General features: G+C 38.6%; 1 protein-coding gene across 1 annotated transcript in view; it reads left to right on the top strand.

Annotated features, from left to right (window-relative positions):
* The window catches only part of PAH (phenylalanine hydroxylase), a 73,304-nt gene extending 58,422 nt beyond the window's left edge, over positions 1-14,882 (top strand). Inside the window, exons 7-13 of the mRNA XM_074226720.1 lie at positions 1,459-1,594; positions 4,696-4,765; positions 6,025-6,081; positions 6,529-6,624; positions 9,554-9,687; positions 10,129-10,244; positions 13,532-14,882. Of these exons, the coding sequence (XP_074082821.1) occupies positions 1,459-1,594; positions 4,696-4,765; positions 6,025-6,081; positions 6,529-6,624; positions 9,554-9,687; positions 10,129-10,244; positions 13,532-13,575 (653 nt within the window). The 3' untranslated portion in view covers positions 13,576-14,882. The remainder of the gene's footprint in view (positions 1-1,458; positions 1,595-4,695; positions 4,766-6,024; positions 6,082-6,528; positions 6,625-9,553; positions 9,688-10,128; positions 10,245-13,531) is intronic.
* The last annotated feature ends 683 nt before the right edge of the window (positions 14,883-15,565 follow it).

The raw sequence follows: 15,565 nt of genomic DNA, 5'->3' as shown, positions 1-15,565 counted from the left end.
AAAGGACTTTCTGAAATAATGCAAAGAAAACATGTACAATATTAAACCTCCCTCCCTCTTTTAAAAATGTTAATAGAGCATTAAAAATTATCCTTGCCTGAAGTCTTTGAACTAAACCAAAAAATAAACTTCTGTAACTATCAATTCTGTAATGTCTTGCTTCCTTCTCTTTTGAGATTTTTTTTTGCTCTTGTCCTGTTAACACATTGATCAAGACATTTCTTCCATTCATACAAAAACTGGACTAGAATAAACACAAACATGCACACATACACACACACTTCCACCTATACTTGCACTCACACACACACACACACACACACACACACACACACACACACACATATACATTTAAACATACATATTGAATCTATAAAAGCAACATGAATAATACAGAAGACACTATCGAATATTCTTTGTTGTTTTTTAAAAGGCAGTGGGGTAGGGGCAGCTAGACACTTAATAGTTACCTAGCTGTGTGACCTTGGGCAAGTCACTTAACCCCACTTCCTTTTGTTTTAGGTTTTTGCAAGGCAAATGGGGTTAAGTGGCTTGCCCAAGACCACACAGCTAGGTAACTATTAAGTGTCTGAGACCGGATTTGAACCCAGGTCCTCCTGACTCCAGGGCCGGTGCTCTATCCACTGAGCCACTTAGCTGCCCCAATCAAATGTTCTTGATGCAGGTCTAGAGAAATTGCCCCAAAAGTTGTCATGACATTTTTGTGCATTGAAATTCATTAATTTAAATGGAAACAGCTGTAAAAATAAGTTTGATTGATTTTTATAAATAACTCATTAAAATAATGAATGCTATTAACGAAGAAAAAGATCAATTTGAAAGATACTGGGAAAGGCTTCTCCAACTCCCAAGTTTATCTCCTATTAGCCTTTCTTGATGAGATCAGAATTTCTGCTATTATATTATAGTTTAATTATGTTAGTTTCCTATGAAAATGTGATCAGGAAAGGTGAATTTGGACTTTTAGGACCTGTATTCAAATCATATCCCTGCCACTTATTACTTCTGTGACCTTGGGGAAATTATTTATTCTTCCTGGGTCTTTTTTTTTTTAATCTACAATTATCTCTGTTGGCTTCAGTTTTCTTATCTGTAAATTGAGCTGGAGAAGGAAATGGCAAACCACTCTGATACCTCTGACAAGAAAACCCTGAGGAAGAGGGTTTGGGGAGGTCTGATCTTCTTGGGAACCCTGAGAAGCAAAGCTAAATATATACACATATAAATACAAGTGTGTATATATGCATTTGCGTGTAATTTTACATAGATATGTGTGTATGGATATTCATTGCTCAGAGAAAGTCTTACTTTGCCTAATTCATAGTTAATCCTCTTGTGGGCTCTGGCTTTCATTTATAAAAATGGTCACAGGCCTGTAAGAACCAATTCTAATCAGCTCTGTTTTCTTTGTTCTCTTCTCATTTCTAACTTCTGAAGGCTGTACTGGATTTCGCCTGCGACCTGTGGCTGGCCTACTTTCCTCTAGGGACTTCCTGGGTGGCCTGGCATTCCGGGTCTTCCACTGCACACAATATATCAGACATGGATCTAAGCCGATGTACACACCAGAACCGTGAGTAGTTGACCCAAGAGTCCCGTGGAGACAGGGTGTGGCAATAGCCTGAGTCCATTAGTCAGAACTGAACTTGGAGTTCTTGCCTTTGATTTCTATTGTTGTTGTTGTTGTTTCATTATTATTACATTATAACCATTTCTGGATCTATCCCTCCCCATCCATTTCCAGGAATTAAACCTTCCCTCCCTCCCACTACCACCGCACTAAAATAAGTAAAACAATGATTTCTCTCCTGCCCCCCCCCCCCCCAGCAGTCCTAGATAAATCCTGTCTGATTTCCCATAACTCCATTTGAGGTTTTCTTGGAAAAGATACTGGAATGTTTTGCCCTTTCCTTCTCCAGTTCATTTTGCAACTGAAGAAACTGAGGCAAACAGGGTTGAGTGACTTGCCCAGGGCCACACAGCTAAAAAAAGTAAAAATATGAGACTGGATTTGAATTCCGGTCCTCCTAACTCCTGAGCTCTCATTGTATTTACTGTGCCACCTAGCTTCCCCAAAACCAGGACACAATGACCTTCTGTGGCAATGTGTTCAGCATTCTGCCGCAGTAGTCTCCTGTCCTGTGCATCAGCCAAAAGGAAAGAGGTGCATTTTGGTATCTCTTCTCTAGTACCCATATTGTTTTTTTACAATTACAATCAGTCTGGCTTCTTTAGGGTATTCTTTTCATGTTCATTCCTGTAGTCACTGTCTATGTTTTCTCCAGATTGTATAAAATATCAGGGGTGGAAGTGGTTATGTTGATGGCTTTTTAAAACATTTTTAAAATTTTATTTTATTTTTTCCCAATTAACATGTAAAGATAATTTTCAACATTCATTATTTGGTAAGCTTTGAGTTCCATATTTTTTCTTCCTCCTCTCCCCTCCCCACGATAGGGAGTAATTAATTGGTAATTATGGGTATAATTATGTCAAACATATTTCCCCATTAGTCATGTTGTTAAGAAGAATCAGAACAAAAGGGAAAAAACCATGAGAAAGAAAACAGCCAACAAATTTTTAAAAAAAGTTAAAATAATCTTTTTTTGATCTGTATCACAGTTTTTTTCCCTCTGAATGTGGACGATATTTTCCATCACAAGACTTCTAGAATTATCTTGATCACTATACTGTAACTGATGCCTTTGAGACTAGGGCTCTGAGAGAGACTGGCTGTGGGGCTCTGGGCAAGCACAACTTGTCAGATCTCTGAGGAATAGTTATCCCTCTCAGTTGCTGAGAAAATGCGAACTTTAATTGGTAGAGGGAGTTTGAGGTACTATTTGTAAAGAGCTTAGCACATAGTTGATGCTAATAAATGTGTTTTCTTCCTCCTTCTCCTCCTCCCCTTCCATACCAAGGAAATCACAGGCCAGTAACATTAAATTTACTGGCCTATAAATGGAAGAGTACTTTGTGTTTGCCAGATGATATGAGTGTCAGCCAAAGTAGTCGGTACAAGAAAGGCTATTTTCTACTCATTTTTTTTTGTTTTTTTTTCAAGGCAAATGGGGTTAAGTGGCTTGCCCAAGGCTACACGGCTAGGTAAATTATTAAGTGTCTGAGACCAGATTTGAACCCAGGTACTCCTGACTTCAGGGCTGGTGCTTTATCCACTGCGCCACCTAGCTGCCCCTATTTTCTACTCATTTTGAAGTTTCCATTTCATTCAAAGAAGTTATGGGGGAACAAATATGAGAGACAGAGGCTTAGACTTGAGTCAGGAAGATCTGGATTCAAATCTTGTCCCAGAGACTTAACTCTGGGTAAACTACTCCAAGTCTCTGACAATTGCCAAAGCTTCAGTGTGTTGCTGTCTACAAGAAAATTTTACATCATTAATACACTGATTCTGTGGGGCAGCTAGGTGGCACAGTGGATAGAGCCCCGGCCCTGTAGTCAGGAGGACCAGAGTTCAAATCTGACCTCAGAAACTTAATAATGACCTAGCCGTGTGGCCTTGGGCAAGTCAGTTAACCCCACTGCCTAGCAAAAACCTAAAAAAAATTACTGATTCTGAGAAGGACCTAGGTATTTTTGTTAACATGGGAACAGTTAGATAGTCAATCAACAATTTTTTATTAAAATTTACTATTTGAGAGATACTATGCTAAGGAGCGTGGCTACAAAAAAAGAGAAGGACTGCGTTCAAGGAGCTCATGACAACAAACTATGTACATACATGAAATATTCATTGTAGAGGAAAGATAATAATCTTAGAGGGAAACTGTATTTTTCCTTATTTTTCTCATTGCCTTAGCTCTGGCCACTAGGACTTAGTCCTACAGTTGATCTAACCTGTATCCAACTCTGTTCTTGTTATATCTTTGGCATGACCCCAATTTGATACCAACTAATCTTGTTTTGTGGGGTAAAGCAGAATAAAATTTTGGAGTCTACACACCACTGCCCTAATTCTGGTTTGGTGGACTGGATTTAGAGATAAAAGACTTGGATTCAAATCCTAATATGGCTCCTTCCCTTAAATTCCAGAAGAAATAACAAGGGAATCAGGCTGCTCATACCTATAACTCTACCCTTTGTTTTACTATACATATATATATATCTTGCCTCCAACACCTCTATTTCTTTAGGAGTTTTGGTCTCAGTAAGTTTTTTTTTATTTTTCCTCTTGCCCCATGGGAAGTTTGTGAACACATAGCTTCTTTTTTTTAAAAAAAATTCCTTCAAATTTTTATTTATTTTTTAACATGCATTTTTAAAAAATTGAGTTCCAAATTCTTATCAATTATACATACGAAATCATGAAAATCATATTTCCAGAAGAGCAATATTACAAAAAATAAAAAAGCAAAGAGCAAGAAACAAAAAAGAGAGTGAAAAATTCTACTTTAATCTATAATCAGTATTATCAGTTCTCTCTTTTGAGATAGATAGCATTTTTCATCTTGTGTCCTTTAGAATTGTCTTAGATCATTGTTATTAGTTAAATCTTTCACAGTTGATCATCATTACAATTTTGCTATTACTTTGTATAATGTTCTCCTGGTTTTGTTCACTTCACTTTGCATCAGTTCATCTGAAATTTTCCTAAGTTTTTCTGTAATCATCCTGCTCATTAATAACACAAAGCTTCTGTGCTTTTATTTTCAGTGACATCTGCCATGAACTTTTAGGGCATGTTCCATTGTTTTCTGATCCAAGTTTTGCTCAGTTTTCCCAGGTGAGGAAATATATTTCTTTATCCATCCAACAAATACATATTGATTTCCTACTGAAAACAGTGCACTATGCTAGATGCTTTGGATAATGCAAACATGAATAAAATAGTCTGCAGTCTTCAAGGAGTCTGTAATGTAGAGGTGAGAGATTTGTATGCAGATATAGTATTTTAATATAGGAATTTTTTTCTCTCTGGTGTGTGTGTGTGTGTGTGTGTGTGTGTGTATACAGGTGACAGACCCTTTTTGCAGTCTCATAAAGTCCATAGTCTCCTCAAAATGATGGGGAGTTTTTTGTTTATTTTTTGTTTTAAATGCTGGGTCTCCCTATATATACTTGGAACACAGAAAATACTTTATAATTAGTCATTTCTATTTTCTCCCCTTCCCCATCTTGTCCAATATGGCAGGAAATTCACTGGCTACTTCCCAGTCCCATTCTGCTCAACAAAGGACATTTGACTCCTTTCATTTCCAAACTGGGTCAGTTTGCTCCTGGAGAGGCAACCTGGTACTCCCTGCCCGCCACTCCCTGTTCTGCAAGGTTCATCATATCCATGCCAAATTTAATGCAGATGCCAAACTGGCAAACCATTTTATACTTTGGAGCTCCTGGGTCAAGAGATCCAAGCACCTTAGTGTCCCTGATCCCTTTCATTACAGGTGTGTACTACCACACCTGGTCAGAATACCATTTTTAAATGCAGAGAATTATGAAGGAAACTGACTGTATTAAAATACAATTTTAAATACACACACACACATGCCTATATTTAGAAACCAATTTCACAGATCTAAAGTTTTGAACTCCTGCAAGAAAGGCAAATGGTAAGTACTATCAGAGATCTGAGAATAAAGTGTTAGGGGGAGTGTGGAGTCAAGAAAATTTTTTTTTGGTGGGGAGGCGTGGAAGGTTTTATGTAAAAAGATGTTCCTGAGCTGGCAGCTGAAGGATTATGAGAGATGGGAGGCATGATCATGCTTCAGGAATAGCAATTTGGCAGTTGAATGGAGGATAGATTGAAAGGAACTGAGGATGGATTTGGGGAGCTCAATTAGGAGAATGAACAAAAGTCTAGGGGAGAGGTGATAGCAGCTTGTACTAAGGTGGTGGCTGGTAAGAGGACAGAAGGGTATAGACAGGAGATATGTTACTTCACTTCCCATTGTACCCAGTGGGACACTTTGCACATAATACAGATTTAGTAATCTGGCTGATGGACTGCTAGTATCTAATAACACTTTCTTTTTATTGTTCCAGGAAATTGGCCTGGCTTCTTTGGGCGCCCCAGATGATTATGTTGAGAAACTTGCAACGGTAATATGATCTTTGTGGGATTTTAAAAATGATCATACTGACTAGGAGACGATGATAGCATCATAAGCAGGAGTCCTTTGAGTCACGAAATCTGAATGCTTCACAATTCTGGAGAAATCAGAGAGATTTTTAAGAATCAGCATGGTAGGGTAGATAAAATACTAGGACTTGGAATCAAGAATACCTGGGTTCAAATCCTGCTCCTGACATTTGATAACTGGGTGACATAAGTGAAAGTTAACCTTTGAACTCTCCATTTCTCCACATGTAAAATAGGAATAATAACAGCCCCTAATTCTTAAGATTGTTGTGAGAGTCGTGTGTGTGTGTGTGTGTGTGTGTGTGTGTGTGTGTGTGTGTGAGAGAGAGAGACAGACAGACAGACAGACAGACAGACAGAGAATGGGGGTGGGTTGCGGCATGCCTAAACCCAACTCTCCATTTCAGATCTATTGGTTTACTGTGGAGTTTGGCCTCTGCAAACAAGGCGATTCCATAAAGGCATATGGTGCTGGGCTGCTGTCTTCATTTGGGGAATTACAGGTGGGTCATTTGGGCCCGACAAGAGCCAAAGACAGTTTTCACAGACTCAAGCAATGGGAGGTTATTGTTGTAACTGGTCTGGTTGTAGCTCTCTTCTTGGCTCCCAACTACCAGAGAGGAAGTGAGAGAGGCTAGAGCAGGAGAGCAATGAGAAGGCAACGGTGATTTCTCTTATAATTATAACTTTGAGAAACTGAGGGACGTCATAGTCTATCTGCTTCATGACCTTTACACTCCCATCTAATTGGCTGATTTCCTATATCCAGAACTCAACATTTCACCTTCTACTACTATGCTTTTGCTTAGGTCATTTCCCATGCCTGGAATTTGTTTCTTTCTTAGCATACATCACTCAAGAAGAGAGAGTGAGGTTGAAGACCTTTTACCCTAGGACCTCACTTAAATCCAATTCATCCAAGTCAAGACATCACTCGTGATGTCATTGGTCCTCTTTGAAAACAAAAGACCCCCCTCTTAGAATGTTTAACTAAGGGCTAAAAGGGCTTAGTTCAAGAGCTAACTTTTGGAAAACCCTTCCTGATTGCCGTAGTTGGTATAATGCTCTCTCCCTTCAATGGCAGTGAGGTGGTACAGTGGGCAGAGTATCTACCTGGAATCAGAAAGACTCATCTTCCTGAGTTCAAATCTGACCTCAGATACTTACTAGCTTTGTGACCTTGGACAAGTCACTTTACCCTATTTACCTCAGTTTCCTCATCTGTCAAAGGAGCTGGAGAAAGAAATGACAAACACTAATATTTTTGCCAAGGAACCCCAAATAAAATCATGGAGACTTAGAGATGATTGAATGACAACTCTTTCTTGACTCTTAGATGGTTTTGTATTTATTTGTTAATTTACGAGTCCCATTCCCTAGTGCAATCAGCAAATCCATCAATATATATAAATAATCACAAATAATCTTTTATTAATTACCTGCTATGTGCTAACAAAGGAGACAAAGATAAAGTGAAATAGTCCCCGATGTTAGTGGGCTCTGTTCTTTTGGGGGAAAACAGCAGGCACACCGAGAAACAAATACGAAATACTGGCAGAATGAATGGGTACAATCATGAGAATTAGTTGTTCAGTCAATAAGCAATTATTAAATAATAATTATGATAGTTATTGCACTAAACACTGGCAAAAAGACAGTCTCTGTGGTCAAGCAACTGATATTCTAATGGCACATAAAAGAAAATTGAAGGGAATTTGGTGGAGATAAAAGGTATTTGGTACAATGGCATGGTGAAGGGGATAGATGCCTCCACTTAGAGAAGGATGAAGGACCTAGATGCCTTTCTTAAATGGAGATTCTCAGAGGGGCATACAACCAGAGGAAGAAGTCCCAAGGACAGAGGGTATTTCAATGTGTGAATTCCAAATACAGAAAACTTCTTTCAAGGATGAAGAGGGTTCTGGGACATTGTAGACAAAGTTTTTAAAAAGGCATAGTCTTAAGAAGCCATTGAGGGGTGGCTAGGTGGCACAGTGGATAGAGCACCAGCCCTGGAGTTAAGAGTACCTGAGTTCAAATCTGGCCTCAGACACCTAATAATGACCTAGCTGTGTGACCTTGGGCAAGACACTTAACCCCCATTGCCTTGCAAAAAAAAACAAACAAAAAAAAAAAAGAAGCCATTGAGTACAATCCTTTTCTTTTACAGATGAGGAACTGAGACCTAGGAAATCAAATGACTTGCCCTATTACATAGCTAGAGAGTGACTGAGATGGAATTTGAACCCAGCTTTCTTTTTTGTTTCTTTGTCTTTTGTTTGATAGGGAAAGCTAACAAATTCAGGCATGCAAAAAGACCTTACAGAGGAGTAGTGTAAATAATTTTTGATAGAAGCTAAATTTCTGAAGAAGAGTCAGTGGTCAGGAGGAAGAACATATCAGGTTAGGGTAGGAAGGAACCTATGTAAATGTATAGTGATATCACATGGACTGTCCTCTATGAGGAATACTAAGTTTGACTGGATTGTAGCATTCATTAAGAAGAATAAAGAGTAATCACTCTGGAATGGTAACAAAAACTTTTTTTAAGAAAGATTTTATTTGAGTTTTACAATCCCCCCCCCATTCTTGCTTCCCTAACAAAAACCTTTAAATACCAAACAGAGGAGGTTATATTTTTTTCCTTGAGATCATAGGTATCCATCCTTCAAAGCTTTTTTTTTTGAACAGAGAAGTGACACGATCATATCCATGCTTTGCCCAATGTGAAAAGGATAGATTGGAGTTGAAAGAGTTATTAGGATGTGATTGCCATTGTTGAGGGTATAACCTGGTTGTTGCTTTGGTGCTCCTTCCTCCTTTTCCATACTTCTTCTACGTTATTTGTCTCCGTCTACAATGGCCAATTACGGTTCATCAACTATGCCTCCATCTTTCATCTCCTTACCTTTATGTTGGCTGTTCAAAAGCAAGGAACGCTCTCTCTGCTCATCTCAACCTTCTCCTCTGGCTTCTTGCAAGTAGTTGAAAGTTGGTCATCAAATAATTAATAAAAGAGCTTTATGATCAAGTCCAAGTATCCTGAATATATTTTGTTTTATTTCTAGGTATACACATTGTTTTCCCCAATAGAATAGAACTCATTAAAATCCAGGATTATTTCACCTCTATCTCCCATAAGGAAGCTTTTCTGGTACCTCTCCCCAATCCCAAGGCCTTTGAATATTTTAAAGGAGACTATATGGCACTTGAGCTATAACCATCTCTTAAGCTTTGACTCTCACTACATGGCCAGCCAGTCTTCCCTCTGAGAATATCTGCCATCTACTCTATACTTCCTGTATGTATCTTACATTTGTTTACATGTCTTAGAATGGATGGTCCTTGGGGCCTTTCTGAAGATCTGTAGGAACTTAGAAGGTTTGATGGATTAACTATTAATTGAAACCCCCCTCCATTTTTGGCTTCCAGTACTGCTTATCTGATAAACCAAAGCTTCTGCCCCTGGATCTAGAAAAGACAGCGGTCCAGGAGTACCCTGTCACGGAATTCCAGCCTGTTTATTTTGTAGCTGAGAGCTTCAATGATGCCAAAGAGAAAGTGAGGTAAATCTGCTTTCTAACAACCTCAGTGTAAGGCTGGGGCTCTTACCCTTTTATTATGTCACAGTCCCCTTTGTCAGTCTAGTGACCCCATGGACTCCCTCCTCAGAACATTCATTGCTGCTTGATTTCAAAATGGAAAGAAACACACAATTTCAGTTAAAGGGTGGTAAAAAATTAAGATGTATTTTTTTTACATCCAAGTTCACAGAGTGACTGAAATCTGTTCACACACTCCTCTGGAGGATTTCTCAACTTTCTAGGTTAGAATTCCCAGTGATAAAATAATCTTACTTTCAAAGTGGGGTCACTGAGGGCAGCTCTTGAGTTGGTGTGAGGGTATGTGATAAACAGTGAAAATGAATTCTCCCTGCTAATTAGTTTTAACAGAAATTCTCTCCGTCAGATTTTGTGCTTCGCCCAAGTTTCTGTTTTTGCTTCCAGGAACTTTGCCTCAACAATTCCTCGACCCTTCTCAGTGCGTTATGACCCATATACCCAAAGGATTGAAGTTTTGGATAATACTAAACAGCTCAAAATTTTGGCTGATTCCATCGGTTGTAAGTAATGGCAGATTTGTCATTCTCTCTCCTTAGATGGCAGCTGAAGAAGCATTATGGGAGGGTTTTGTAAAAATTAGGAAAGATAGCTAGAGTTTGATTGAGTAGATTGTGATGCAATGGACAGTGTTCAAGAAGGTCTTGATATAAATGCAACCTCAGGCTAGTGACATGATTCTAAGCAAGTCTTAAACCTCTGGATCTCAATTTTCTCCTCTATAAAGTAAGGAATTTGAACTTGATGACCTCTACATTCTCTTCTGTACTTTGCTATCTTCTGTCCACCCTGGCTTTTGTATACAATTTAAGCAACCCATATTTCAGGGTCTGATCACCCTGGGTCAGCCCTCCAAGGACTCTTGCATCCATTTTCCTTTTCTATTATTTCACTGAAATCAAATTTTGAAGGAGAATTTCAGAATAATTAAAAGTCAGAAGGTACTTTCCTTAGGGATTTCTTATATCTCTGGCACATCTTCCATAAAATTAGATGAAATCCATCAGGGGATCTGAATAAACTTCTTAGTTCTCTAAGGGCAGCTGGTGGCACCATAGTGAATAGAGCACCAGGTTTGGAATCAAGACTCATCTTTCTGAATTCAGAGTTATCCTCACACACAAGCTGTGAGACCTTCGGTAAGCCACCTAACTCTGTGTGCCTTTGGTTCCTCATTAGTAAAATTAGCTGAAGAAGAAAATGGCAAGCTGCTGTATCTTTGCCAAGAAAACCCAAGTGGGATCATGGAGGATAGGACATGACTGGAAATGACTCAGAGTCTTGGTTCTCTGGATCAATGTCAGTAAATGCTTCTTCCCTCAGTGAGAAGAAATCTCTCAAGTTCTCAGTAACTTTGAATATAAAATGAAGGGGTTAAACTAGATGTCCTCTGAGGTACCTTTCAGTTCTAAATTTATAATTTTATGATCAAGTCTTTTATCCTCTCTAATCTATTTTCTTAGCACTAAAGTCAAGTGGTTAAATAAGATGGTTTCTGAGGTCCCTTCTAGCCTTGGGTCTATAATTTCACAATCAGGTCACTTAAATCTCCTCAGTTTCCCTGTGTACATATATATATATATATATATATATATATATATATATATATATATATATAGTTGAACTACAGCTCCAAATCTATGGTTCCATGATCAAATACAATTCAAAAGAGAGCAACATAACTGGTCACACAAGAAACTAAGAAATAGATGACAAATACTTATTGTCCATACTAAGAAATATAATTAGAAAGGGAGCTCTTTGAGTAACATATATCCTAAGCAAGGGCCATCTCTAGTCATCCTGATCCATATCTGACCACTGGACCCATATGGCTCCAGAGGAGTAAGTGAGTCTGGCGACTTTGCAAAGTGTCCCCTTATTTAAATTCAATTCGTTTAGTCATAGCATTACTTTCCTGCTGTCATGGTCCTCTTATAAAATGAAGGACAAACAACAGCAACAAACTAGCAACAACAAAAACAATCCTAGGCAAGTACTGAAGATGGATCGTGACCTGGACCTAGAACTGAATAAGAGATAGGTATCAGGCTACATTAGGCAGGGAGGGTAATGATCCCACTTGGCCCCTTAGATAAACCATACCTCATAGTCACTATCATCTTCTCAGTATTGCTGTCTGACTCCAATTGGTAGAACACCAGGATCCCTGAAGAATGGGCAATGAATTGATATATGGTGGCTCTAAGTAGTTCCTTGTGCCTTTACATTGATGATATGTGGTGGAAATGGGGTGAAAGAATTTTGTGATTTTATCAATACATGGAACTCCCTAAACAAGAGAAATTAGAACCAGTCTTGTAATCAAGAACATTTTCAGGGAGGGAGAGGGAAGAAGACAAAGATTGACTAATGTGTTCAAGGTCATAAAGCCAGTTTGCATTAGTGGCAGATCCTGAACTCAGGAATTCTGACTCTTAGGTCATGCTGCTCCGCTTCTGTAAACCATGTCATTTAGAAAATATAGGAACAGGGGCAGCTAGGTGGCACAGTGGATAAAGCACTGGCCCTGTAGTCAGGAGTACCTGGGTTCAAATCCGGTCTCAGACGCTTAATAATTATCTAGCTGTGTGGCTTTGGGCAAGCCACTTAACCCCATTTGCCTTACAAAAACCTAAAAAAATATATAGGAACAGAAAAGGAGATATTGGAGAGGGAGAGATAAAACGCAGACAGTCTAAATGCTATACTGGTCCCTTTGAAATAGCAAATGCTCTATACAAAACTCTTCACTTTGTTGAGTACATTGTCTATAAGGTATTTATGAGAAGACATGGGCCAGAATAATAAGATCATAGATCTAGGTCTTAGTGTTTACTTGGTCCAATTTCCTCTTTTTATATATGAGGAAATTGAGGTCCAGAAAGGTTCAGTGATTTGCCCAAGGTCACACAAGCAGGGCATAACAGAGATTGGCTTTGAACACAAATGCTCTGGGTCCAAATCTAGCGTCCTTCTCACTGCCTTAATTACCCAGGATGAAAGTACACGTATAAGTTAAAATTGCAGAGCATCCACTGACATATTGCAACAATAATCTTCATTTGAACAATCCTTCATTCAAATTTCAGATTTCAAAATTCTATATGATAGAATTTGTCTGTCCAATAGTATATATATATATCTGGGACATGCCATATGGATGGACTACAAGTTGGGTCCATAGGAGGAGGCAAGAAGGCTGGATTACTTCTGGGGAAATGTAGAGATTCTTTACTGACTCCTAGTTTCCCATTAAAGTGAAAGTTCATCTTTTTCATAATGACCCGTAACATCACCACTTCTAAAGAGATTGAATATCCCACAGAAACCAACGAAGAGGCTCATAGTGGGATAATCATGCTACAAAGACAAGTCAACAAAGATTTATTAATTTTTAACTAAAGTAGAACTCCAAAGAAGAATAAGAGAAAAGGATGCCATGGAAGAATTCCTTGCTTGGAGAAGAAGATGCACTTTGGCAAGAATGAAGGATAGCCAGAGTTCTCCTCTGGTACCTCACTATGTCAGGAAAAATATCAAAGAAAGCCTCAGGCATATTGGGGGAATCCATTATTGAAACATAGTGTAAAGATATGGGCAAGCTAAGTTGGGCAGGAATTGTGGGAAGGGTTGTGATCAATGCCTCAGATGACCAACTAGTAACTAGACGGATGTCTTTTTTTAAGGGCCAAACCAGATTGAATATTTATCAGTTCCATTGGACTGAAAGATTCTATAACTCACATCTTTTTTGTTTCAAACTTTTTGTGGTATTTTTCCTTTGCAGGTGAATTTGGAATCCTCTGCAGTGCCCTTCAGAAAATAAAATGAAGATGTGTCCCAGATCCTGGAGTATCAACTTCTTTGTTGACTTGGTGCATGAAAATCCAGAGTGTTCTTTAATTATACTATCTAAAACATCAGAATTGTTGATTTTCTGTGCAGTCAAAAGTTAGATGTGCTTCATTTAATTTTAAATGACTGCATATTAGCAGTCACATTTCTGTCCTAATGACCTTTCTGAATTTTCTTCGATTGAGAAAAATAATTGCATTTTTTTTCCTGTCTGGTTTTGGCTTAATGATCTTCCAATGCTTAGTGAGATTGATGTACAGTCGTGATATTAATTATTCAAAATTGCAAAGAATAAAGGATTTTGTGGAAGGTTAAATTTCCACCTCTCACACTCAGTAGTTGTGCGAACCTGGAGAAATCACTTCTGCCTGACCTCTTGGCCTCAGTTTAACTTCATTCAACGTGATTTCATTAAGCACTTACAATTTGCCAGGTGTTGAGGATTAAAGAACAAAAACCAGTCCTTTCCCTCAAGGAGTTTCCATTCTAATAAGGAAGGAGAAGGGGAGGCATGACACAGGGGAGAAGAATTGCACCTACAATTTCATTGATATAGGGAATGCTTATTAGCATAGGCACCTCCTCTGAAATTTATAGTTCTAGAGATCTGCCTAAAGCATCAAGAGGAGAAGGAATTTGACACAGATAAGTAAATATAAATGATATGCCCAATTTCAGGGAGACAAAAGACTCTAAGACATGGTGTTGAGTGGATGGCTAGGTGGTTCAGTGGATAGAGCACTGGCCCTGGAATCAGGGGGACCTCAGTTCAGATCTGACCTCAGACGCATAATACTTAACTGTGTGACCTTGGGCAAGCCACTTAACTTCACTGCTTTGCAATACCACCCCCCCAAAAAAAGAAATGGGGTTGAATCAATTTTTACCTCCTAACATCCTGGATTTAGTACTGGCAAACCCGTAGACGTCATCTTGTCTAACCAGCTCATTTTTATTGATGAAGAAGTCAATTCCCATACAAAGGAAATTCCTTGTCTAAGGTCACAAGGATAAAAGGGACAGAATCAGGGATCTGAAACTAAATTTTCTGAATATAGAGGCATATGCCTCAAGTTGTATCCAGTACTTTCCCTGAAGTGTTGATTTCATAGTGTTGGTGTATGGAGCACTTGCGATAAGATATCTCCTTCAATTCAAATGCTATTTGAAGCTTCTATTATTATTTTGTCACCCTGATAATGTACTCTTGAAAAGTTTATCCTGTTCAGATGTGAAATACTACACACACACACACACACACACACACACACACACACACACTCTGGTACACATATTACATATTTTTGGTGAAATACATGAGTGAAATACCACAAGCATGGTATTTCACGCATCATGGATATATGTATGTATACATATGCATATAGATGTATGTGTCCATGAAGAATCAAACTTCTAGCTCTGCCTTGAATTCTAACGGGCACAATTTTCTACTCAAACCATGCTTCCTTTAATCTAGAAGACAATGAAGACACACTAAAGAGTGCTATTACATGGAGTCCCCTGTAATAAACCATTCCTATTTTGTTTCGTATCATCTGTACTCCCATAGAAGGTATAGAGACTTTCCCTTTATCTAGTATGATTTTTCTAACAAGGACTCAAAACATCCTTTTAGAGCACTTCTGGGGTCAGTTCACAATGGGCTTTTGTCCTGGACCATTTACAATTCCCATTGGGACCCAGATAAAGAAAGCAGTTAGACTTTGCTTTTTTCCTATCTGCTTCCCATGGGTCTGATAGCCCCCAAATTAGCTTCACCTTTGTTGGATATCCTAATGGTTCCATTGATTCAGAAATGTACTCAAATCTTTAAGCAGTTGCCTCCATTACCCTGAGAATCTAGTAATATTCATCGAAGTGACCCAGAGTCCTTTAACCTAAAAGTGCCTTAATTAAATAACACGTTAGCCTACATTGTATTTAATGTGGGACTGCCATACTTATA

Source organism: Macrotis lagotis, chromosome 2 (genome assembly GCF_037893015.1).
Source record: "Macrotis lagotis isolate mMagLag1 chromosome 2, bilby.v1.9.chrom.fasta, whole genome shotgun sequence".
Taxonomy (NCBI): Eukaryota; Metazoa; Chordata; class Mammalia; order Peramelemorphia; family Peramelidae; genus Macrotis; species Macrotis lagotis.
The sequence above is the reverse complement of the archived record's forward strand: the minus strand, read 5'-3'. Positions and strand labels throughout refer to the sequence as shown.